Source organism: Mustela lutreola, chromosome 13 (genome assembly GCF_030435805.1).
Source record: "Mustela lutreola isolate mMusLut2 chromosome 13, mMusLut2.pri, whole genome shotgun sequence".
In the NCBI taxonomy this organism is placed as follows: domain Eukaryota; kingdom Metazoa; phylum Chordata; class Mammalia; order Carnivora; family Mustelidae; genus Mustela; species Mustela lutreola.
In genome coordinates, this window is record NC_081302.1 from 76616006 (window position 1) to 76643095 (window position 27090).

Sequence of the window (27090 nt, forward strand, 5' to 3'; positions counted from 1 at the left end):
AAGTCTTCCACTCTCAAGTATTTACCCAAACATATGCTCATAGGAAGAATTGTACAAGAATATTCATAGAAGCTCTTATTCATAATCAAAAGCTGGACACAGCCCAGTTGTCCACCAATAAGTAGCATGATAAAGTGGGGGTACTGCTGAGGGATGAAAAGAACAGACTGCTAATATATACCCCAACTTGGATGCTGAATAAAAGAAGCCTTACACGAGAGTATGTACTCCATGTTTCCATATAGATGATATTCTAGAATAAGCAAAACTAATCTGTTATGGTAAAAAAAAAAATCAGGGTTGTGGTTAGGAAGGGTACATGAGGGAACTTTCTGAGGTGATGATTATGTCCCACATCTTAATAGAGGTTTGTGTTACATAGATGCATGCATTGGTTAGAAACTCAATGAATATATACTTTAAACAATGCACAGATATTAATTTTACCTCTAAAGAAAAAATACAAACAAATATCAAACTTCAGTTAATGATATGCATGCTGTAACATTTAGAAAGAGGCATACTGACTTCTGCATTATACTCTGAGGTACCTAAAAAGCTATGTTGGCGGGAAGGATGGGTAGATACGGGATAAAGCAAATACATCAAATGTTAATGGTGTATTTGTAAGATAAAGGCATTCACTGTAAAAAATGTTAAATTTAGAAAATTTTCATAATAAACTGTTGGAAAAATATTAATTGATATTGGAACTTTTTATGGCCTGTTTTTTCATGCATCATTAGTTATATAAACCTTATTTTGTTTCTCTTTGCTTCAATGATATTTATCTATATTTTTAATTATACTAAGTCATAGCCTTATTTGAGGAGTCAGGGTACAGAGAGGTAATTGTAGCTCATTAATACAGTTGTCTTTCTTTGGGATTATTGGAAGTTTTCCTTTTTTTTTTTTTTTGAAACAAAAAGTGGGGAGCACCTGGGTGTTTCATTTGGTTAAGATTCTGACTCTTGGTTTCAGACTGGTCATGATCTTGGGGTTGTGGGATTGAGACCCACTTTGGGCTCCACGCAGGGCATGTAACCTCCTCTGGATTCTTTTTCTCCCTCTGCCTACCCCCCACCTCTGCCACAAAAAAAAAAAAAAAAAAGAAAAAAGAAAAGAAAAGAAAAAAGAAAAAAGTGGGACTGAGTGGCAATGTCTTTAAATAGATTATTATAAATTGAGTGGTTTCTCTGGGAATGTATTGCATGTTGCTTATATAATGCCTTTTTGGTTTTTTCTTTAATTGACGGGGTAGAGGGAAGGAGTGGTAAGAAGTTTCCCAAGTTCAGGTTCATACAGCCTGTGTGTCCAGAGGAAGCAAGAGAGAGAGAGTACTGAGTCCAGTCACCTGACTTTTTTTTTTTTAAAAGCCAATTTCAGTCAGATTTTGTCAGTTGCAGCTGGAAGAATCCTACAGAGATGATCATTCAGTTTGTATCTATAAGCAGTGTTGCTTAGGGGTTCTTTATGTAGTGAATGATCCTGCAGTTAGGCTTCTATGTCTCTATGCATATTTTGCTTGTGTGATGGTTGTCTGCTGGCTAGACTGGAAGTTCTTTGAGGGAAAAGACTGTCTTACTCCTGTTAAATACACTTTCCGTTCTCATATAGATATGTAAACCTAGCCTAAATTGTTTCTCTCCTTTATATATCCTGGGTAATTTATCAGTAATTTTGAATTAATGATTGATTTTTTAAAATTATTGATCTTATCCTGTGTGCTAGTTGGTGTGTTTGGTGCTAAGACTGTAATGCTGAACAGAACACGAGCCCAGCACTCACAGAGCTTCCATTCTGTGGGGGAGACATATAAAATAATCATACAGATAAATAATTACTTTGATAAGTACTAAGAGGGAAACACAAGGGTGTTACAAGACCAGGTAACAGGGGTCTATCCTAGTCTTGGGTGCCACGTGAAACATTTTTTGTTTGTTTGTTTTAGACATCACATTTTAAAAAACAGGGAGTTGGTGCGCCTGGGTGGCTCAGTGGGTTAAAGCCTCTGCCTTTGGCTCAGGTCATGATCCCAGGGATTGAGCCCCACATTGGGCTCTCTGCTCCACAGGGAGCCTGCTTCCTCCCCTGTCTCTCTCTGTCTGCCTCTCTGCCTACTTGTGATTTCTCTCTCTCTGTCAAATAAATAAAATCTTTAAAAAAAAAAAACTAAAAACCAAAACCAAACCAAACCAAAACAACAACAACAAAAAACAAGAAGTTCTCTAGGAGAGGATAGTGGGAAAGAGTATTGCATACTACAGGCAGATGGAATATTTGCAAATTCCTTGCGCCAAAACAGGGCATGACACTTTAAAGGAACAAATAGAGAATCTGTGGAATGGAGAAGTGAAATCCATGAGGACTGTGCTAAGAAATAAAAGCTGGAGAGTGAAGTCCAGAGCAGAATTATGCAGAGTATAATGGGTAAGCCTTCATACTGGGTTAGGTGTGGGAGGTAAGGGAGAGGGCAGTATCAAAAGTCCCTTTGCGTTTCTGGCTTAAGTGCCTATATGGTGAGCCCATTCTCCAGTGGAGGACCAAATTTTGGTGGAAATGATTGTGGGTTTGATTCTGGGTCTGTTATGGTGTCTTTGAAACAACCAGGTATGTATTTTGTTATCATGCTATGAAGGATGTCACTTCCCCCAGATACTTTTCCTTTTGTGGCTCTTTATCTTATAGGTATAATATAATGTGGGAGTCTCTTCAGTCCTTACCTGCCTGCTAATCATTCCTGCTCTATACTGCTAGCATCTTAATTCAAGTTTTCTTTTTTCTCTCAGACTACTCTCATGGTTTTTTTTTTTTTTTTTAACTGGACTCCCTCCATTCTTTCAGACTTCCCCTTAATTCTTGCTTCACAATATATCCAGAATAAGTGTTTGAAATTACAGATCTCATCTCATCATTGTCCTTCTTAGAACCCTTCAATACCTTCTTTTTGTTTATAGAACAAACATCCAAGTCCTTAACATTGTCCCCAGCACCTTGTGGATTACTCTTACCCCTGCAGATTTCCCAGGTTTTTCCTCATGCTCTCTAAGGACTTTTCAGTTGACCTTCCTCACATATCAGCTAAAACATCACATTCTCGGGGAAGCCTTACCTTGAACTTCCTTGTTGGGCTCCTCTAAAGATAGATCTTGTATTTTTATTGTTTTATATATATTTATGACACTGGCTAATTAAGACCTTTGTACTAGATTAAGATCGTGAGGGCAAGGACTGTCTGTTTAGCTCTCCACAGTAACCCTCTCCCCACCACAGTGCCTGGCATGCAGCCTATGACTAGCAAATGTTTGTTGAATGAATCATGAACTTTCTAGTACTTAATTTATGTACCTGTTATGTGCCATGTTAGTTAACTGATAGGGAAAAACAACGTAATGTGTTTTGCTTTTTAAAATACATTATGTTTTACTCTTAGGTTTTCTTAATTTGGACTGTTCCCATGGAAACAGCAACCAAGGCTGTTGGGGAGTTACTATAATACTCTGTAGGTGATATTTGCTGCTGCCATTGTTAACCAAGACACAAAAATTTGAATTTTTAGATGGAGGTGTATTGGGTTTGAGAACCAAAGTTTAAAAATTTAATTTGAGGGAGAGTTGTTAAATATTCACTTTTCCAGTACTCTTTTGAAGGTTTTCCTTTCCATTAAAATAGTTTGCTGCAGAGCTCTAGGAGTTGGGAAAGCATGAATGCTGTTCTGTTTCTGCTAGATAACTTTGTTGTTTGTTTTCATTCTACTGTCTATCACTTACTGATTTTCTTTCTTAATGAATCCTTTGTTAATAAGTAATACTAATAACCTTTACATAGTTAGAACATAATTATATTGTCTGTAACGTAAGTGAACCTCTCTTACTAGGCATCATAAGTTAGGATTGTTGGGGTGCCTGGGTGGCTCAGTCAGTTAAATGTCCACCTTGGACTCAGGGCCTGATCCCAGGATCCTGGAATTAGGACCTGAGCTGGGCTCCCTGCTCAGCAGGGAGTCTGTTTCTCCCTCTCACTCTGCCTCTCTGCCCACTTGAGCACGCTCTCTCTCTCAAATAAATAAAATCTTTGAAAAAAAATTAAAATAACATGAAGTTTCCTTTAATACCTTAAAGGCCCAGAGGAAAGCTGCAAGCATAGTTAAAGCATTTCTTTTTTTTTTTTTTTTTTTAAAGATTTTATTTATTTATTTGACAGAGAGAAATTACAAGTACACTGAGAGGCAGGCAGAGAGAGAGAGAAGGAAGCAGGCTCCCTGCCGAGCAGAGAGCCCGATGCGGACCTCGATCCCAGGACCCTGAGATCACGACCTGAGCCGAAGGCAGCGGCTTAACCCACTGAGCCACCCAGGCGCCCTTAAAGCATTTCTTTATACACCCTTTCATAGATGAAGGTTGCAGTCAGAACTTTGTAAAAATTTTATGCCCCATGGCAAATATGAGTAAATGGTTTCCAAGAAACTTTTAGAGATTGAGGAACATCTCAAAAATTGAGATGCTGTACAGTTTTATGTTGATTTTGATACTGAATGCAGAAGCAAAAAGTTATTTGGATTTTGTGAGTTAAAAAGGAATGCTGATTTTGAAGGCCCCATTTTATCGTAGTAAATATAAAAATGAAAATGCAAATTTGTGGGAAATTCCCTTGAAACTGAAAATACAAGGCCTCCCTAGTATTTTGGCCCTTAAATACAAATAGCAATATCTGTTTTCTTCTGGAAGTTAGCTTCTACGATGCTAACTAACAACAGAAAATAAATAATTTCCCTCCGGGTCTATCATCCATTTATTTATATGAACATATATGAGTTTGTGCATATTTTGGCTTGTAGAACCTCTGCATATTTACTTTAAGTATATGTACTTAAAAAATTATGGGTTTGGAATCAGATTGCCTGATTTGAATCAGGCAACTAGTAACTGATTGAATCATGTTCAATCAGTTACTAGCTTTGGCATCTTGGGCAAGTTACTTAATGTTTCTTACTTTCAGCTTCCTCATCTGAAAAATGAGGTTGCTGCTGCTAACCATATCAAACTCATGGGGATTAAATCTGATAATTCCCCATCTCCGTTAATAGCATGCCTGATATATAGTAAGCCCTCAGTAAATATCGGCTATTATAACTCTCTCCTCAGTCATTCCTTTTTTATGTTAAAATTGCTCTCATGAGTTAAACCCTGTTTAATTTACACTGTCTCTTCATGGCATCAGTCATGTGGCTGTTGTCTAACAACAAAAATCCCAATATTTTGTCCTCTCCTCATGGTCTTGTTGTTTTCGCTTGTTCTTATTTTAGTTGCCTGCATCTCAAATCTTTTTCTGGCTACACTGTGTTTTTCCTTAGCTTACTGGGCATCAGTATTTCAGACAGGGTGGGCCATAGGTGTTGACCATAGCTGTGTTTTACTTTTAAACAGTGACGAGACTTCCTTCCTCCAAACTACCCACCCTCCCTGTCCCGTGCTGTGCTGGAAGGATTGAGCTGGAAGAAGCTTTGCTGGTTGTTTAGCCCAGTGCTTTTGTGCTGCAAAGCAGAAGGTTAGAGTCTGAGTCTACAGCTCTTCCAGATGATGGACATTTTTTTGTAAATCTTGCAAGATATTTTATTTCTCCACAGAGGATAAATCACAGAGTACAATAAAAAATGGGTTACTAAATTTGGGCTTTAGAAAATTTCAGGAAATTCTTATATTTATGATTGAGAAGCTAATCTTGAATTATAAGGTATGTAGTTGTATTTTGTTGGGAAATGTGAGGAAAATTCATGTGTAGCTCTTTTTTCTTCCATATATATCTGTGCTGGTTTTGATATGCTGACCCCTCGCCCTCTTGTTTCTCTCTTTATTATTTGAACATCCTGCAGTGTTGCTCAAATCCACCCCTCATTTGGTTGTTCCTACTCATTACATTCGTTCAAGTTCTCATTACCATTTATCTTTACCATTGCAGGAACTTTCTGTTTTGCCTTCCTGCATTATTGCCATACCTCCTAACCTGTACCAAATCTGCTGCCATAGATAATCCTATCCCCCCGCATGCAAACCTATTCACATCATTTTCCTCTAGCTATAATCTATCTAGTGATAGAGAATTGTCCTATTGATAATGGAAAAAACAGGAAGGCTGATGGATGCCTGATCATTTTTGAGGGGGAAAAATGCATATTTTGTTAGGGGAGGAAGGTCTGAATTCCTCTGTTAGAGACTCTCATGCCAGCAGGTTAAACTCTACAAAGAGGCATCTATCCATGCCTTATAGTACTGGGAGTATGGGAAAATCTCCTTGTTAAGTCTGGTCCACTCATATATCTTTCTTTGGCAGTATCTTAAATCAATTAAAGATTTGTTCCTTTAATATTTCATTTTGTCTTCCGTTATATACAAATGTCCTTAGAATAGGGTAGTATATTAATTTTCATAAATCTTATATAAACCAGTTTATTGAGATTTATTTCCTTAGATTTTGTTTAAGAAAGAAAAGGCAGGTAAGGGTAGAGAATGTAATACTGAAATATGAGAAGGGAAAGGACATAGATGAGGAGAGAAAAGATGAAGAAAATAAAATTTATGACCTAGCATTGATCTAAGGGCTGGCCTCATCTTTAACTTTAACATCCTTTCAGTGGGCCCATTCCTTTTCGCCATCTTTTCTATGAGAATTTGTTTTTAGAAATAAAGTTCATCTAGTTAAATAATGAATCTGTAAATTCTGTGAACTGGATACTTCAGTAGTCATGTAGATTAAAAGTCATCCTCACAATTCATAAGTACAAATAATTATATGTCATATTTGATTGGAAATATTTCTGATACTTTTATTTATTTTTTAATATAAATAAAATAACTATTATAAAATAAGATTTTATTTATTTATTTGACAGACGGAGATAACAAGTAGGCAGAGAGGCAGGCAGAGAGAGAGAGGAGGAAGCAGGCTCCCTTGCTGAGTGGAGAGCCCAATGCGATGCGGGGCTCCATCCCAGGACTCTGGGATCATGACCTGAGCTGAAGGCAGAGGCTTTAACCCACTGAACCACCCAGGGCCCTGAAAATATTTATTTTTGTGTAATGGATGTCTGGCCTGCTTTATGATTGTTCTCTAAGCCAAAGGATTTCCTTTTATGAGTATTTACCCTACATGTCTATCTGCTTTTTACATTCCAGTGAAATAAATTAAAATGAAGAGAATGTACATTGAAAACATTTTATCTGCTGAGAGCCACAAGTTCAAAAGAATTTTTCTTTTATTCCAGTTTTGATCAAATTTGTTCTTTTAAAAACTGTTGTTGTAAAAATATATATACACACACAGGTTGAAAATGGTGATATAAATGTATTCAGTTAATAGAGTTGTGGATTAGATACTCAATTTTATTTGCCTGGTTCCCAGCCTAGCACATACTGGGCACTCAGTAAATATTTATGGGGTATAATTTAATACATTAAAGATGCATGTAATTAATGTAATTAAAATTACATTAAAGTCTACAGTATAATATCTATGACCATGAAATTCTAAATCCATTCAGAAGCAATATCCTGACATAATATTTTGAAAGGATGAATAAATTTCTCAAAAGCCATTAATTTCCTTGTTTTCTGTATATTGGTAGAATTATTTAACTCAATAAAATAGGCAACCACCATTTTAACACCTCTGCATTTGAAAATCTGCCTCTCGTGCTTAACTGAATCTCTCAGTTTTATATATGTGTGTATTTTATTATTAAGAGTAGTTATAGTCAAAATTACAGGTATCCCTGCTTTTCAAAAATTTGTGTTCTGCCTCTCTGCTTTTTCAAAGGACCTATCTGTTTTCACTAATTGAAAGAAATCCAAAGAGGATTTTTGCTTTTACAAAGGAAGAAAAAAAAAAGACCCAAAAGCAAAAATAGCAGCCAGCATTTGTTGTGTGTTGAGCAGAGGCTGTGCACATCCGGACGGGCCACAGCAGCCCCACAGCCCTTCGGGGCGAGCTGAGCTCTCCATCTTGCCATCAAACCACCAAAGCTTTGAACTGTGTCTGTGAACATCTGTGTTTTGTCTCCATTTATTTTGTGCATCTTTTGGCAAGTTGTGTCCTAAGGTATGAGAAAAGCTTAAGAGATTTTTTGGGTCTGGGAATGCTCAGGAATCTTTCCATATAAATTAATAGTGATTGCTTCTTTGCTTTATGCCATTTCGATTTACAAAAGATTTCATTCATTGGAATGCTCTGCTCTCAGATAGTGGGGGAAACCTGTATTTGAAGAGGATTTGTGGGGAGGGAGCAAATTATGGGTCATTGGATTTCTGGTGGTAAGCAGATTTGGATGGGCACTAAATGAACTAGAATGGTCCAAGAATAGTAGTAGTAGGGGGTTGCAGTTATACCTGAGATATAAAGAAGCTGAAAAGTTAGAGTACAGGATTCTAATCCTGTAAGATTATAGGATTATAGGCAGAGAATAACTGGGTTTACTTGTTTTGAGTTTATCAAAGACTGTTAGATTATTAATCTCTTCATTGGGATGGACAGGGTCAAAATAGGATGACCCCTTGGTCCTTGGGACTTTCTCACAGATAGAATTCTACAGGCTAGTAAGACCTTTTTGTGCAAAAGATTAGATACAACGGAATAAACTCTCTTTGTACTCTTATGAGTGATAGCCTTAAAAATAAAAGTTACTTCAATAGCAAAAATGAGTTTACTTGGGAATAGCAGAAAATTTCGATTTAAGACATGCAAGGTTTGTCACGCAATAGGCAAGCCCCACAAAGAGGAGGAATGTTATTTTATGGAGAAGAAGGAGGAAGTTGGGAGGGGTTGTTTTGAACAAAAGTGCCTTTGAGAAAAACAAGAGTTCAGGGTGGTGATAATTTCTCATTGGTTGAGTTGCCAGGGGCAGCTGATTCCTCCTAGGAGATACAATGTCCATCTTTTCCTGTTGGGGCCTGTAATTAATGAGTCTTTCCTGTTAAGGATTCTTCTGTTGCAGTCTGTAATTGATTGTTCTTCCTGTAATTGACTGTTGAGTGGGATGGCTCCTACTTCTAGCCTCCCAGTTCCATTTTGTGAACTTTCCCTTCTTTAATTCCCCCAGGTGTTTGGCCGAACTCTGGGCCTCCACAGTTCTTTATCCTTGGAGGCATGGAAGGATAGGTCCTATTCAGATCTCACATGCCTGGCTTCACTGGGGTGGCTGTCTCTGAGTGAGCGCATTTACAGAAATAGGGAGCTTCCTGTAATACAAGTTGCTGTTTTTATTTGATCCCCTTTCTCTGGAATCCTCATGATCTAACTACCCCTTTTTAATACTGCCTTGGGATACGTTATTGAAATCCTCACTTTTAAGAAAGTTTAATCTAGACTTTTATATTTAGCATACAGAAAGAAATAATAATGTCAAAGAGATCCTGAAGATCTTTATACTCTATCCGTGTCATGCTCCTACCATTGAATGGTAGGAACTTGCTAAGAAGCTAGAGACCTGTCCTCACATGCCCCATCCCTATGTAGGTCCCCTTTTCTTTCTTCCCCTTCTTCATTTATCAATTTCACACACTATTTTGTTAATTTGGAGAGTATGTATTACTTCTTAAATTAACAAATGAACTTGTTTTTTTTTTTTTTTTTTTAAGATTTTATTTATTTATTTGACAGACAGAGACCACAAGCAGGCAGAGAGGCAGGCAGAGAGAGAGGAGGAAGCAGGCTCCCTGCTGAGCAGAGAGCCTGATGCAGGGCTTGATCCCATGACCCTGGGATTATGACCTGAGCTGAAGGCAGAGGCTTTAACCCACTGAGCCACCCAGGTGCCCCTAAACTTGATTTTTATTATACAAGTTGCTAATGGCCGTTTTAGAAAACACAGGTAAACGTAAGAAGAAAGTAGTCACCTGTGATCCCCATCCTAGTTAGTACTGCTTTTAATGTTCTGTATGTTATGTTTTAAGTTAAAGAACACATATATTAAGTCTAATGTAACTACTTTTTATTTGACCAGTTGGCCAATGATTTATAATTTACTGATATAAGTTAGTATAATATATGGCTTACAAATTTTTAAGTGAATATTTTTAAATGATAAACCTACTTATAAGTGTCTCCCCACCACCAACCCCTGCCAAAAACGAAAGGCAATTGCCTGGGCAGATGGTAGTTAGAAGATAATAGTGTTTGGGGGAAAATATTTTTAAAATCAGTAATTAACTTATATTAACTCCTTTTTTATCAGAAGTTAATATACTCAGTAATATCTTTTTCATTCCTCCTTTAACTCTGAAATTTGGTATTAGAAGTGTGGGGCATTTGTAAATTATATAGTATAAAGACTGACTCCTCTAACTGCCCTTTTCAATTATTAAGCATGCTACAGCTAATATTGCTAATATTTGAGTAGTTAATAGTATTTCATCTACATTAAAAATAGTATACATATCCTTAAAGTAATTTTACTAAGCCTGACTATAAGTTGTTTTATGATTAAATAATATTTTACGTATCATACGTTTCACTTCCCCACGTACATAATAGGTACATTGCAACACAGCACTTTTTGTGTGTATTATTGTACTTCTCCAACCGTTGCAGAAATAAAGTTAGAAAGACACGTTCATCATTCAGAAGGTTAATAAGCATATGTTACTGAGTTGTTTATACCATATGTACTTAATCACAAGAAATGTTGTAAATATAAGGTAGTTGATAACTATCTTATAATTGCTTAATTGTTTATGTGAATTCATTTAAATAAAAAGGAAATATTTTAAAATTTCTGTGTTTAAGCAAAAAAACCTAGGAATTAAGGATATTTTTCACATTCCTTAAGCTCTGTTTCCTACTGGTCCAGACACTATAGCCATTCTGTTTTTGTTTTTGTTTTTTTAAGATTTTCTTTATTTATTTGATAGAGATTACAAGTAGTCAGAGAGGCAGGCAGAGAGAGAGGAGGAAGCAGGTTCCCTGCTGAGGAGAGAGCCCGATGTGGGGCTCGATCCCAGGACCCTGAGACCATGACCTGAGCCAAAGGCAGAGGCTTTAACCCACTGAGCCACCCTGGCACCCCACTATAGGCATTCTTAAAAGTGAGGAAACATTCTAAGGTGTTATGATTTATATTTAGTACATCAAGAGAATATATTTAGTACGTCAAGAGAAATGATAATAAGCCTCCATAATTGTGGAAAAATTATTGTTCTGCTTTTCTATTTTGTATTAGCTATGCTGAACATCTACCCTAATTATGGTTTTCTTTTCTGAAAGTGTTAAGATTTATGTATGTGTATATGGCGTAGTTCATAGATTATTTCAGATTCAATCAGATGGCTTCTAGAAACAGGATAAGTTTTTATACTGGACTGCTAAGCAACATATATTTTAAACTAGAAAATTATAAGTCCACTCTCTTGATAAAAAAATTTGAGGAAAGAAAGAAACAACAATATAAAATGTTGGAGTAGAAAATGACTTGTCAAATAGTGGCATATTATATGGATGTGTGTATATATATTTTTTGAAATGAAAATATTCCATTTTTTGAAAAAAAACTTTAAAATTTAGAATTATATATGTAAAATTTAGAATTATATGTATATAATTCTAAGTTTAAGGGTTTTTTTTTTTTTTTCCAACAAAACCATTAGATTTTTGTGGATGTATTGCTTAGGACTAAGATATAGAAACCAATAGGAATTGTGAAATTTCTTGTTTCTTAAATTGTCTGTCTTTTAATATTAATAATAAAATCATTGAAATACCTAGAAGTAATTATTGCCACTTTTCAAAATCTTCTCATAATATTTATCTTAAGTTAGAGGCTCTAACAGGACAGAAAATTACAGTATTTAAAAACACATTCAAGAACTGTCAGTCTTTGAGATATTGAAAAGGAATCTGAACATTCCATATTTAAGAATAGGTATTCTACAAAACAGTGTTCCAGAAGTAACCCTATTCTGTAGTATGACTTGATTCTTTTTTTCATTTCATAATTCCTCTCCCTAGATTATAGTTGAAAATGGTACATCTCATAGGTAAGTAAGTTTAGTTTAGTTTAAATCTGTTTTAAATCTCGGATTAAAATCTCAGTTAAAATCTCAGATTTTAGTTTAAATCTCATAGGTAAGTATGTTTTTTTAAAAGATTTATTTATGTGAGAGAGGGAGTGAGTGTGAGTGGGGGGAAGGACAGGGGAGGGGGAGAGTCTCAAGCAGACTTCCTGATGAGCACAGAGCCCCACTAGTGCTCCCTAGTCTCAGGACCCTGAGATCACAACCTGAGCTGAAACCAAGATTCTAACGCTTAAGCAGCTCTGCCACACAGGCACCCCTCATAGGTCAAATTTCTAAGTAAAACCTGTTTATGTGTAAAGTGTAAAATGAAGGTAAGCTGAGGAGATGCATTGTGATGCCATCGTGGTGACCGCCGAAGGGATAGACATGTATATGTATTCCAGATAAGATATATGTACATACATATAAAATCCAGAGTGAGAGGCTCACCAAGCAAGTGAAAATCTGCTCCCTTACACCTGATCTGCTTGGCAGTTACATTTCACATGATATCTTAAGATGACATTTTGGTTTATGAGTAAGCCACTTCCACATATGGATTAAGGGATTTAGTTCACTGGAACCAACCATTCTTCTTCTATTTTTTCTTTAAAGATTTTATTTATTTATTAGAGCGAACACGAGGGTGAGGAGGAACTAACCATTCTTGAGGTTTCACATTGGCAAAGCTATAACGCAGCTCTGGTAACTTAATTATGCTGGGTCACTATTGAGATCAGCTAGATTTCCTGACCAAATGTACTTCTTTTTACTCCATCGAGGACTCTAATTTAGAATTCATTCATTTTTTTTTTTAAATTTTATTTATTTATTTGACAGAGACAGTGAGAGAGGGAATACAAGCAGGGGGAGTGGGAGAGGGAGTGGGAGCAGGGAGTCTGATGCGGGCTCCATCCCAGGACCCTGGGGTCATGACCTAATCTGAAGGCAGCTGCTTAATGATTGAGCCACCCAGGTACCTCTAGAATTCATTGTTTAGGAAGAATGGTGAATGGTGAAATACCAGGCATGAAAAAGACTGGCGAGCACTATAACCATTTGTGTCCAATTTGCTTCACGGAAGCCACACACCTTGTGATTTTTTTTCCCCCAAGCCTCACCAAGCCCGGCTCCTGGCTCCAAGTTCCTAATAAGTTTGCGTATGTGAATGCCCAGCCTAGAGCGGATTTGCAGCAACAAACTACAAGTTCTCTCTCTCTCTGTGGGATCTTTGTCAGAGAGAGAGAGAGAGAAACAGGTGACAAACATTAAGGGAGGTGGCAGAAAAACTAACAAATTGACTCAGTTGTAATGCTTTAGGTGGAAGAATCATGGATATAGAGCATAATTAATCTTTATTTTCTATTTAAGGACGTAAGTATGGAATAGGGAAGAAGTCTAGGAAATTGGTGGGAAGAGTAAGGGGAGTGTGATGCGGGGTGCAGAGGAATAGCATAGGTGAGAAGAGGAGGAAGTAAGGGAGAAAACGGAAGAAGAGACTCAGGAAGATATTATCCAAGAAGAGTGACGAACCCGCAATCCCTGGAAACAGAGTGGTATGAGGTCTATGTTCAGGGGGGGTTTGAAGAAGCATCTGGCTAGAACCCGGGGTTTGGAACCTTAGAGGTGGGAATAAGAGTCAGATATATCCTGTTAAGATACCTGGCCTATCTTCTATTAACAGATTTTTTTCCCATTAAGGGGAAATGATAGAATCATAGTCGTTTGTCATGAGATCATCTTTTGTCATGGGGAGGTGAAACGAGAAACAAGAGGCAATCAAGAAGTTACGGGAGCCTGATTTAGAACAGAGGCAATGGGAAAATTCCAGTGCTAGAATCCAGAGTTGGCGAGACAAGTGAAAGCAGAGGACTCATTTGTTCATTTTCTCTTTCAGTCTTGAGATTGTTATTAACTACATGGTGTGTCATGCGCGCTACAAGGTGCTGGGCCTATGCATAATGTAAGACATGCTACCTGGCTTTTAAGGGATGCCCAGCAGGGGCGATACATCTAAGCAAGTGAGAGCTCACTGCAGCAGTGAAGGCATAATGAAATAATAATAAAATGGTGGCACAAGGGACAGAGTGATTGATTTTGTTTGGGTGGATGAGAACCAGCTCTGTAGCAGAGGGTTCCCTTGAGCTGACCATTAAATGGAGAGGGATCTGCAGATCAACAAGGCAGGAGAGGAAATTCCAAGCAGAGGGACTAGCATGCTGAGGTCAGAAAGTTGTAAGTACTTTAGGGTAGCCAAAGGGTAGAATGTGTAAAATTGTGTCAGGAAATGAAACTAGAGGAGCCAGATCTGGAAGGTTTAAGTGCCAGGTTGGAGAACTTGGCTTTCCTTTTGTAGAAGCAACTGGGGGCTGCAGAAGAATATGAAGAAAATAGTATCACTGTTTGGGGGAATCCTAGTGTTGTAAGGTAGCTGGGAGAGGAGGAGCATGCCTGAAAACCCTTTTGGGTGGTGGCTAAAAGAACGGGTGCAACACGTAACTGCAGTCTAATTTGGTCTCAGTGGTGGGATGGATGGAGGGTGCAGGACACACAAGCAGCGTGTTCCGGGGGCGGGGGGGGTCGGTGGGAACTTGGTGACTGGGTGTGGAAAACGAGGCAGAGAGTGGGAAAGAAACAGGCTTCTCTGGTTCTAGTTATAGGGTGCTGGAGTCTAGAAGTACCATTAGGAAGTGCTATAATAGGATCCCTTAGAAGGAAATAATGACATGGTTTTTGAACGTAAGTGTGAGTCACATATATGGGAACTGGGACAGTTATCTAATAACTGTTGGGAGAAAAATAAAGGTAGATCTGTACTCATATTACATACTGACCAGAACAATGTGATAATCATTTTATTAAAAACTATACAAATAAAGAAAATACAGCACATCTTTATCATCTTGTTATGGAGGACTAGAATAGTGGAAGCATTTTTAAAGGAACAAATGAATGTATTTAATTACATGAAAATGCACAACTTTTTTATGTCAATGGACATGCAGGCATATAGGATGCCTAGGGGAAAATTATAATCAAAGACTTTTTTTTAATCAGCCAAAGAGCAAATTATAATCAAAGACTTTTTTTTAATCAGCCAAAGAGGTTTTATAACTAATACGTTAACTCTTGTCAAGAAAAACACTATAATTTAATAGAAATAGAAATGGACCAGGGATATAGAGGTGCTCAGCAGAGAAATAAGTATAATAATTATAAAAAGTTAGTCAAAGAGGTGCAACTAAAGGAAAAATTAGATATTACACTTGTATTTTAAATGGTCAGATTTATAAATATTAAAAAGAATAAAAATAACCTCAGAGCAGTTTGGGAGAACTTAGCATGCTTACACATTTCTGGTAGGAATCAAAATTTTATTCACCATTTCAGAGGGCAGTTAGTGAATGGCAGGGAAGTAAAGCAAGAAGCTGGAACTGAGAAGTGATCATGAGATTTGGCAGTTAGACACTCTGGCCACAACAAAACCCGTCTCAGACTGATGGAGATGGAAGCCCTTTGGGTAAAGAACTGAAGTTTGCACTGATGGTCTTACATTTCAGATAGACTGGAGGTGAAACGAAGGTGGGAGAAAGGGTAATACGTGTAGACCCGTCTTTTGTTTTCATTTTTATTTTTATTATTTTTTTAAAGATTTTATTTATTTATTTGACACAGAGAAAGAGAGATCACAAGTAGGCAGAGAGGCAGACAGAGAGAGAGGAGGAAGCAGGCTTCTGTCTGAGCAGAGAGCCTGTTGCGGGACTCCATCCCAGGACCCTGGGATCACAACCTGAGCTGAAGGCAGAGGCTTTAACCCACGAAGCCACCCAGGCACCCCTGTTTTCATTTTTAAAGCTGTCAAGACATGAGCTTTATGTGGAGGGAAAAGAGAGGTTGAAGAAAGATAAGAAACATGACATAGGCTGTCAAAAGGTATGAGACAGCCCAAGTCGGGGGAGATGGGGATGGGGAATTCGCTTTCAGACAGGGATTGGGAGATCCGTTGCAAGAAGAAGGAATTAAGGATGTATATAAATAAAATAAACTTGAACATGTGTGGTTGAAAAGTGTCATTTTGTTAAAGGGGGTGGGGGGAGTGCTACGACCTCTGATAGTCTCAGTTCCTCCTGGAATTCAAGATTTCCCCCTTTCCCCTATGGCATGATTTCTCAAAAGAATTGTCTGTGCTCTAATTCCCCTCTTCCAGTTCTCTTTTGAACTCTTCCAGGAAGCGTTTGCTCTCATTCCCCCAAAACTCTGTATCAAGGTCACTGGCGAATTTCATGTTGCTAAATCCAAGGCTTATTTCTCAGTCTTAATCTTATTTTACTTGCCTGCAGGATTTAACACAGTCATTTCTTCCCTCTTCCTTGAAGCATTTTATTTGGTTTCTGCTCACTGTCCTCCTAATTTTGTTCCTACCACAGTGTCCACTCTGCCTCAGCTTGGTCCCTTCTTATCTCACAGATTTTATAATGTTGGACTCTCTCAAGGCTCAGTCCCCTGGCCTCTCTTCTGCTTACTCAGCCACTCTCCTTTGGTGATCTTTTCCAGTCTATACGCTTTTCCTTTCTACACACTGATGCTTCCTAAATTTATATGACCTGCTCAGTCCTCTCCCTTGAGCTGGGCTTGTATAGTTAGCTGCCTGCTCAGGGTCTCTACTTGGAGATCTGATGGTCATTTCAACCTTACGATGTCCAAGCTTGAGCCGAGCCATGTAACCTCCTCTCTGATATACTTCTGCATCTCAGTTATGTCAATTCTGTTTTTCCAGTTTAGACCAAAAACCTTGGGATCATCCAGGACTTTTTCTCCCCACCATCAGCCCATGCACACATTTTGGTCATCAGCAGATCATATTGGTCTGTCTTCAAAATACATCCAGAACTGAGTCTTCTCTCTTGAGCTCAGACATGTCCACCTGGTTCTTTCAACCGCCTCTCTCACTTAGACTATTTCAGTAGGTTCCTAAGTGCTTGTAGCTTGTAGGTTTGGCCCCTTCACTGTGTTCTCAGCACAACAGCCCAGAGTGATCCTGCTAAGGTACTTACTCAGAGTAAAAGCCAGAGTTCTGTAAGCCCTGCAAGATTTAAGTAGCCCCAGTTACCTCTCTGACCTGTTTTCTTCTCTCTGCTTTGTTCATTTCTTCCACCCTGGCCTCTTCACTGTTCAGTGAACACGCCAGGCACATTCCCTCCTCCGGGCCTTTATACTTATTATTGCACTTGTCTGGAACAGACATTTTTATACCAGGTACCTGTGTGGCTTTCTAGTCACTTTTTGGTTTTAAGTGACGTGTCCCTTGATAGTGAGCCTTTTCCTGATCACCTTACTTACTTAAAAATCTTCCCTTCGCGTACTGCTTTCCCTGTCTTACTTTATTTTTTCTTTCCAGCCATGTAATGTTTTTAGCTTCACAGTAATCCTATATATAAGCAAGAAACCATTGTTACTTTACACACAAGGAAACTGAGATTTATAGACGTTTAAGTGCTGTGCACATCACAATATCGCATTGTTAGTGAAATAGGGGCAGGGCCAGATTTTGAACCCAGGTCTCAAACTCTACGAACTCTGACTCCAGGGGCTCTTTTGATGCTTTTCACTCCCATGGGTAATTGAGAGTTAGGAGTTGTAATCATTGAAATTAGAGATTTTTGAAAAGACCTTAAAATTAAGAACTTATCAGTCACTTGGAAACAAATGTTTTCTGTATGTCCTGTGCAAGAAGTTAAAGAATGTTTTCATCCTTTAGAAGAAAACATAATTTAATTTATTAAGATGAGAGCCCTTGCCTTTGAGTGTAATAGAGAGAAGCATTTAAATAATAGCCAGCTGGTAAACATCCGCAATAAAACCGAACCAATGAAAACTGTAGTTCCCTCCCGCCACTCACCCTGCATCTTCTAGGTATATGCAATACTTTGGAATTTGTGACACTCTCTAAGATGATAGAAATTGCCCCAGCTTAGCTGGCTGGTAAGGAGTGCTGCTGGGAAGAGCCCACGTGCTGCCGGAACCTGTCTTTCCTGGAATAGAGTTCTTTCCACAGAGGTCTTTAATTATTGGCAGAGGTTTGTCTGGATACTTTACTGTCTAGACATGTTTAACATTCCATATGGTAAGTTTCTTTTTCAAAACAGTTTTATATCAATTCTATTTTTAAATTACTCTAAGGTAACATAATATAGTATGATTTTTAAAAATACAGCTTTAGTATCACTATCTGAACCTTTAAGATTTGGGGAGATAATTCAGTTTGGTTTTGGCCTTTATCTCTTTGCATTTAAAATAATTTTTCATCATAGCATAGTGGTTCAAATTGGAAGACATAGTGGTAGAAGGACATTTCAGATTGGTTATTTCTCTGCTCACCACAGTTTAACCTCCACTTTGTAGAAATTTAAGATCCTGAAGTTATAGAAAACAATAACAAATTTTGGGACTGACAGGTAAATATGACATATCACTGAGCATTTTATTAGATATGAAAAGACAGAATCATAAGAGTTTTTAGAGCTATATTTAACTCCATGTATGTGTGTGTGTGTGTGTGGGTGAGAGAGAGAGAGAGAGAGAGCAAGCGAGAGATCAGTTAGTATCTAGACAAAGCTGATAGTTTATACACAGGAAACCAAGGCATCAGAATATATATGATATACTACGTGCTCGTATATCATGTAGGATAAACGTTTGGTGAATGAAAGAATTAATTGCATAGTGACCTAGTTACCCAGCTGGCATAGAGCTTAGAGCCTAAGTTTCATTGCTTCTAGCATTTTTTGCTTAGCTTACTAATTTTCTAGATTATTAAATAAGGTACATGTTACTACAAGTAGCATCTTAAGAATTTCAGAATGGCTTTTCAACATCATAAGAAGGGATAGACAAATATTAAGTGTGCTGAATTACAGTTTTATGTAGAAAAATGAGAATTGTATGTGTGGAATTGTTGAAAACTGTTCTTTTGTAATTTTCTTACTGACATGCAATAGGAAGTACGTTTTGATTAAGAATAGAATTTATTTGGGGCACCTGGGTGTCTCAGTAGTTTAAGCATCTGCCTTCAGCTCAGGTCATGATCCCACGGTTGTAGGATCTAGCTCCGCATCGGGCTACGTGCTTCTCCCGCTCCTGCTCCCCTTGCTTGTGTGCTCGCGCTCTCTCTCTCTCTCTCTGTCAAATAAATAAAATCTTAAAAAAAAAAAATCCATTTAAGACCGTCATCTAGCATGCTAAATATTTCTATACAGCTAAATACCCAGGCATGCATCTTCCAGAAGGAAAAAAACACTGTGGAGAGAGCTTTATTCCAGGAAAGACAGACTCCTCCAGTGCGGGCTCATCTCAGCATTTGACCTTTTTCAGTCTGTCTTTTTTAACAGTAGTGTTAGTTATTAACTGGTACTTTTTGTGAAAAAAGCATATCAGATACCTTTAGTGCTCTGTACCAGCTATTCTCAAAGTATGACCCAGGGTCCCTTATTCTCTTCTGTTGGGTCCGCAAGGTCAACACTGTTTTCCCACTAATGCTAAGATGTTATCTGCCTTTCTCACTGTCATTCTATCCTGAGTGCCCAATGGAGTTTCCAGAGGATACATGTGACCTCACCACAGATTGAAAATGTACAGATTTGAGGCTCCAGGTTTGTAAAGGTATAACACAATGGCCTCTCTTCTCACTATATTCCTTATTTTGGAAAAAGAAATGTTATTTTTTTTCCCATAAAAAACTTTTTCATAAAAATCCTGGTGTGTAATGGGTTTATTGTTTTATTAACAAATGAATATTTAAACAATCCCATTGTCACTTCAGAAACGTTCTCTAAATGGCATAGTGTAGTGAGGAGCCTTTTAGGATTGGCTTTTTTCACTCAGCATAATTCTCTGTAGATTCGTCCAGGTTGTGTGCAGCAATAATTCATTCTTTTTTATTGCTGAGTACTATTCTACAGTACAGATGTTCCTTGGTTTGTTTACCCACTCACCCACTAAAGGTTGCGTAATTTCTGGTTTGGGGCCCGTGCAAATAAAGCTGTAGATATATGTGAGACTTTCACTTCTCTGGAGTAAATATCCAGGAGCACAGTAGCTGAATTGTATGGTAGTAGCATGCTAATTTTTTAAGGAACTGCCACAGTTATCCCAAGTGGATAAAGGGATCCTTAGGTGTAAAAGTTTGACACCCAAAGGCATTATCAAAGCTGATGTGTCACATAGACAGTAAGAGAGTATTTCTGTATTGATATCAGGTAAAAAAAAAAAAAATTAAAAATTCTCAGACTTTTGACGACTAAAAGAAGTTATATCTTATTCTTTGTAATCATAGAGCAGGGTCCAGTATATCGACTCCTTGGCAGTGCCATAAATTGCAAGGTCTTCTCCTATATGTTTATAAAGTGATATTTTTTCACTTTTTTTTCATTTTCATTTCATTTTTTTTTAAATCATTTCAGCACTCTTAACATTTCAGACCCAAGTATGAGCCTGACACAAAAACATTTTTAGTGTGTAATATGTGCCAAGAATGGCGAATACAGACAATAAAGAAGATGCTATCTTCACCCTCAAAGAGCTGAGAAGACAGATTAGCAAGAAGGCAAATGTAGTAATTGTTGAAATGAAGGTATGTGTAAGAGCAGCAAGGGCAAGAGGGAATGGGGATGTACTCAGGAGTAGGAGTGGGGCTGGGGGGTTCTGCAGAGCAAGTAGAGTTTGAGTAGGAACTTGCCAGGAGGACACTTGAAGAGAGAGTAGCCCGAGACTCTTGAAGTTGATAAGTCAAAGGAGCCCTAGGGATTTCCCATCTAACCGTACTTTGGTGGGAATCTTTAGCTCATGGCCTCTTTTTTTCTGGGCTGGATCTCCAAAGGTAAGGACTGTGAGGACTCTTTCTTTCTGAATTAAAAATAATCTACAGAGGGGCACCTGGATGGCACAGTTGGTTAAGCATCTGACTTGATTTTGGCTCAGGTCATGATCTCAGGCGCTGAGATTGAGCCCGTAGTCAGGCTCCACACTCAGTGGGGCTGGTGGGTTCTACAGAGTAATTTGAATAGGAACTCTCTCTCCCTCTCACCCTCCCCTTGCTCTCTCTTCCCCTCCTCCCCTCCCCCTATTCTTTCTCTCTCATGCATGCTGTCTCTCAAATAAATAAATAAATCTTTAAAAAAAATAACCTCAAGAGAAATGATCTGAATAACATGTAGTTTTGGAGTTTGCAAATTAACTATGAAAAAACCATAGCTATTCCTAAGAGTCTCTGATGCACCAGTGTATTCTTGTCTCATAGACCAGGAGGGGCAAGCCTCTTATTCCTAACTAGAGTTAGGTAGGAAACAATGTATTCTCACTTCCTTTCCAGTGTACTGGGGATTTTTCAAGATATTATTTACAATATATTGTAAGAGGCACCTGGGTGGCTCAGATGATTAAGCATCTGCCTTGGGCTCAGGTCATGATCTCTGGGTCCTGGGATCCAGCCCCGCGGAGGGCTTCCTGCTCAGCACAGAGTCTGCCCTTCCCTCTCCCTCTGCCTCTGCTGCCTGCTTCTCTTTCGCTTTCTCTTTTTCTCTCATGTGAATAAATAAAATCTTTAAAATAATAATCATAAAATGTGTTGTAATATTCTCAGCCAACTTAATAACTTCCATCTCTTTACTCTTCCTGGAATATTAGCTAAACATACAATGTAGTTTGTGAAGACACATATCATACAATGTATACCTATCTTTATATTATGAAAAATATTTAGGACTTGCTTAATTTGCATTTTGATATTTCAGATTGTGCTCATAGAATATCTGAACTCAAAATTATATCTAAACATGGGCATATCCTCCTATAAACATAGATGTATTTATGGCCGCCTAAATGTAGTAAGAGTGCACAAGTAAATTGTCATCTCTGTGGCCACGCAGCATTCACTGAGCTGCTCTTCTGTGGGAGGTCCAGCTCTTAAGGAGCTCAGTTTAGCGTGAGAAGTAGTATTAGGTGCTGCAGTTAGACTTGCACACTGAGAAGGAATGACGGTGTCTGCCTGGGTTGGGAGTAGAGGGAAGGGGTTTGGGGTTGGAAAGACAGGATCAGGCGCCCTTAGTCCTGACAAAATTCTACAACTAAGGCTTTCATGAAATACCTCTCCTCTTTCTTGTAATTACTTAATTTGCTCTTGGGTTATTTTGAAGCAAGAAAGAACTAGATTTATCACCCTTATCTCTTACAAAGTAATTATACGTTGTTTGGCATTTCACAAATCATTCATCTGTCTGAACTTCTGTTTATCTCTAATAATGATAATAATAGCTAATACTTACACAGCACCTACAATGTGCTAGGCACTATTTTATACAATCATTTATTATTTTATATGTTCGTTTTTTCTTTATGTCAGCCCTTTGAAATAGGCACCATGGTTACCCCCATTTTACATTTTACACATGAGGAGGAAACAGAGACATTTAGAAAGGTCACAGAGCTCATTAAGTGGCAGAGCGAAGATTCGAACCCTCCCAGACTTCCTCCAGAGTATGTGTTCTGTACTTGCGCTGCACAGCCTGGCAGTTCTTCAGTCAGTACGCACGAGCACATGCTAGTGAGCTATACAGGGTGATTTTTCACTTAATGTTTGTGTCATGGTAACAGAGGTATCTCGGGGGTGGAAGATAATGCAGTTGTTATTTGGTATTTTAACTGGGAACATGTTATTTTTCCTCATGAAAAGATTTTGTGATAAAGAACTCAAAGTTATTTAGAGATTTAAAAAATAGCTAAAACATAATAGTCAAGAGAAATGCTTTCTTAGTCATTATGTGGGAGGCTTGAATTGCAGTATATTTTCTTGAGGAAAAGAAAAATTAGAATAAACACTATCACAAAGAAAGAAGAGCAAAGGATATGTGAGTTTTCTTGCGGACTGGAATTAGAGTCTGCAGACATTCTGTATTAAAATACTTTGTCTGTCTGGGTTAAATGCTGTTTCTCTCCTTAATCTCACATGCCGTGCACTGAAGTTTGAAAAGTTATGGTGCCCAGAGGGTAAAGAACAAGGCTTGTGGGTTACATTTGCTCTCTTAATGTTGGTACAATAGGAATTTAGCTCATAGGTTGCACTTGTTATTTTATTTTATTTTTCAAGATTTAATTAATTAATTTATTTGACCGGCAGAGATCATAAGGAGGCAGAGAGGCAGGCAGAGAGAGAGAGAGGGAAGCAGGCTCCCCACTGAGCAGAGAACCCGATGCGGGACTCGATCCCAGGACCCCGAGATCATGACCTGAGCTGAAGAAAGCAGCTCAACCCACTGAGCCACCCAGGTGCCCCTCTTGTTATTTTATTAAGTCATTTTTCAAAACAGTGTCTCGAAGGTCAGCCATCCCATTTGAATCCTGGCCACCTGCTCATAAGTCATGGCACCTCTTGTTAACTTTGTTGAAATGTTAATATTGTTTTTCTAATAAATACTCTGGATAAACAAAGTGATAAATATGGATGTGTGATGGGAACAGAATTTTCTCATTGAAACATACATTTGGAGCATTGACTTGGTGTCTGCCCCTTCCGCTCTTGAGGCTGGAGGACCAGGTTTGATGATTCCCGCAGCCTGAAGGTGTTCTTCCTCGGATATTTTGACCTGCTGCATACTAGGGAAGCGTGCCAGGTGCTCTGAAGCCCTTGAGGCTCCACAGAGGGGCCCTTGTCTGGTTCCATCTGGCCGACGCCCTGTCACACAACACAGCAGTGCGCACTTTTCCCCTTTTGAAAGTATTTCTGACTATAAAGCCAAACTTGAGTTAGATGACCAGTTCTCCTCATCTTTCTCTGTATTCACATAACAGCCTCCTGTGCAGGGCTTTCTTGGAGTACGCTGAATTTTAAATATTGGGTTTTCTTAATTGTCCTCTCCCTACCTCTCCTGTCAATGTGGAGTCATACTAGAGACTGTAAATATTTACTGAAGGGTGACTATAGACAGCTGCTGCCTCTGGAGTTGATTTTTAAGCCCTGGTGCTGCTGGGGAACCTGAGGGCAGCATTCCTTGCTAGAGGTGCATGACCTGGGGGTGGGGGGGTGTGGCTTTGAGAGCCTTCTGTAGTTGGACAGGAGACAGACACACACGCACACACAAACTGCCGTTTTGAGTAAGCAAGAACAGATCAAAGTGTTGAATAATACGAGGTGGAATTATAATTTATAACACATTCTACCAATTTGATTGAATGACAGTGGGCTTTTTCCCTAATGCTATAAAGTAGTACTGCACTTTACGGAGTTTGCACAGATGTTATCTATATATGCTATGTAGTTTATCTTTCTATAATCTGGGCTACATAGAGAATATTTAAATCATACATATTTTGAAATCCATTTTTTCCAAACATAGTACAGGGCGAAGGTCATTTTTTTTAATAGACACTGAATTATCCTTGAGACAACATTTCAAAGACACAGCCTTTGGTATGGCAATGTAAATGCATAAAATGAGAAGCAAAGAACCATGACTGGGATGACAGATGCAAATGTATTGCATAATATACCTCAATTTGCATTATTAGCCTGCTATGTAGATTAATTGGCTTTAAAAACTACCGTTGAGCAGCGAAGTGTTGGAGGATTTCAATCTGTAAAACGGATTGATTCTCTTAGTCACACCATATGCAGCATCTTTGCTTTTTAATCACAAGTTCTTCTTTCACCAAGAACTTGGCAATGTTGTAGCCAAGTTTTGGCAGGTTTGTAGCAAGATAAGCTTTGCAAGCTTAACCAACGAGCAAATCAGTTAATTTATTAGGATTTTATGACTAATTTATCACCTGATCTAAATTTTATTTTATGTTTTAACCTAAAAAAGAAGTTAACTAAGTAATAAGATATCGATGACTTTTAGCCCCTCTTGACTGATGCTAATTACAGTTGTGGTTTGTTTTGTTTATCTAGAAAAACCTTGATTTTAGTCAGATACTTCATTGCTCATCAAAGGAAACCATACGTGAAGTGAAAGTCTAACGTGTGAAGATACAGAAACTGCTTTGGTTGATTCAAAATGGGAACAACAAGTGATGAGATGGTATCTGTGGAGCAGACCTCCTCCTCCTCCTTCAATCCTCTGTGTTTTGAATGTGGCCAGCAGCACTGGACAAGAGAGAACCATTTATACAATTACCAGAATGAAGTAGATGACGACCTGGTCTGCCATATTTGCCTTCAGCCTCTGTTGCAGCCACTAGACACCCCCTGTGGACACACGTTCTGCTGCAAGTGCCTCAAAAACTTCTTACAGGAGAAGGATTTTTGTCCATTGGACCGGAAAAGACTCCACTTTAAGTTGTGTAAGAAGTCCAGTATTCTAGTTCATAAGCTTCTGGACAAATTATTAGTGTTATGTCCATTTTCTTCAGTGTGCCAAGATGTCATGCAACGCTGTGATCTGGAGGCACATCTTAAAAACAGGTAAGCACAAAATATAAAGGGAAGAGAAGTAAAGTCTAGGGTTTATTAAAAGGTTGGTCAAACCAAAACTTGCTGAAGAGTACCAAGACATCAGTAAGTAAATGGACAAATCAGATACAAGAGATACACAAATAAGTTCTGTGGAACAACATTTTTACATGACAATTTATCAAATACATAGATACAGAAACTACAGTGAAGAAGTACCTACTAATATTTTTGCTGGTATAACATGAAGCGATTACATTCATGTGGGCAGCAGGGTGTAGTGATAGACTTTTTTCCAAGGCAGTTTAGCAGTTTGTTTCAAAAAGTGAATGTGAGTATCCTTTGATGTAGCTTATTATCCTAAGGAAAAATTATGTATAAAGATGTGTTCACTGCAGCATTGTGCATAGTTCAATAAATCAGAGTTGATCTAATTAACAGTAGGGAAGGGTTAAAACTACCATAGTACATCAACTCCATGGGATATTATGCAGACAGCACAAACAGTAATTTGATTGCAACATGGAAATGAGGGTACATTATTTTATTTGCTAGGATCTTATAAAGAATCTGTGTTTAAGGACTAGACTGAATAAGAGCTAGGGGTTCGAAAATTTAAAGCATTCAATGGGGATTTTTATTCTAATAAAGCTTTTTTTTTTTTTAAGATTTTATTTATTCATTTGACAGTAGATGGAGAGGCAGGCAGAGAGAGAGAGAGAGAGGGAAGCAGGCTCCCTGCTGAGCAGAGAGACCGATGCGGGACTTGATCCCAGGACCCTGAGATCATGACCCGAGCCAAAGACAGTGGCTTAACCCACTGAGCCACCCAGGCGCCCCTCTAATAAAGCTTTCTATTAAAAGCTTAAGTAATTTATTGAGCCAATTAGTGAGTTTTATAATTTGACATTAGTGAAAGACTTGGATTTTAGAATTATTTATACCCTTAGGAAAGGTTAGAATATATCTCTATGCCTTATGTATGAAGAATCCCATAATAGGACAGAAATAAATGTATTGATTTCTGGATTTCAGAGTCCAACCACTTGTGCAATAGAAAGCTAGGATTGCTGTGAAAAAGTCACAGTACAATATATGGGGTATCATAGAAGTGATGGAGATTATCTAACTTCATCCCCTCCTTTTACAAATCAGGAAACTGAATCACAAAGATTTAGAGCTAGTTAATGGTATAGTTAGGCCTAAACTTCTAATACTCTTATTTACAATTCTGATACACTGTGCTGACTTGACCACAGGTCCAATCATGTTCCTTACTACTACGTGGTAGTAAGTTTCCTGTAGACATGTGTATATGTGGTCCTTCTATTCCTAAATATCAGTGTTATAAAATGAGGATACTCATTAGAAATAGTTAAGATATATGAGAAAGAACAAGATGTTTTTACCATGTCAGAAACATGAAGATTTATAGAAAAATTGTTTAGATCTAAGCTGTATTATCTAGTAAGAGCTAAGAAAAAGTGTAGGGTAGATACAGAGACTTGTGAAAGTGCTTATGGCCTTAGGTTTCCTTGTGTCCTTGGTCACCAGCAGGTGTAGTATCTGAGCACGACAGCAGAGACCTTGTATACATCGACACCAGAC

The 27090-nt window shown here is 38.2% G+C and overlaps 1 protein-coding gene across 4 annotated transcripts in view; it reads left to right on the forward strand.

The window, feature by feature from the left end:
* Positions 1-27090, forward strand: part of LNX2 (ligand of numb-protein X 2) — an 81036-nt gene that overhangs the window by 21102 nt on the left and 32844 nt on the right. For 2 of the 4 annotated variants that reach the window (XM_059144662.1, XM_059144665.1), the window contains exon 2: positions 24982-25494. In XM_059144662.1, coding sequence (XP_059000645.1) covers positions 25088-25494 — 407 coding nt within the window. In that variant the 5' untranslated portion in view covers positions 24982-25087. Of the gene's footprint in view, positions 1-20500; positions 20671-23211; positions 23361-24981; positions 25495-27090 lie in introns of those variants that run through there. The other 2 variants (XM_059144663.1, XM_059144664.1) reach the window with 2 other exon arrangements.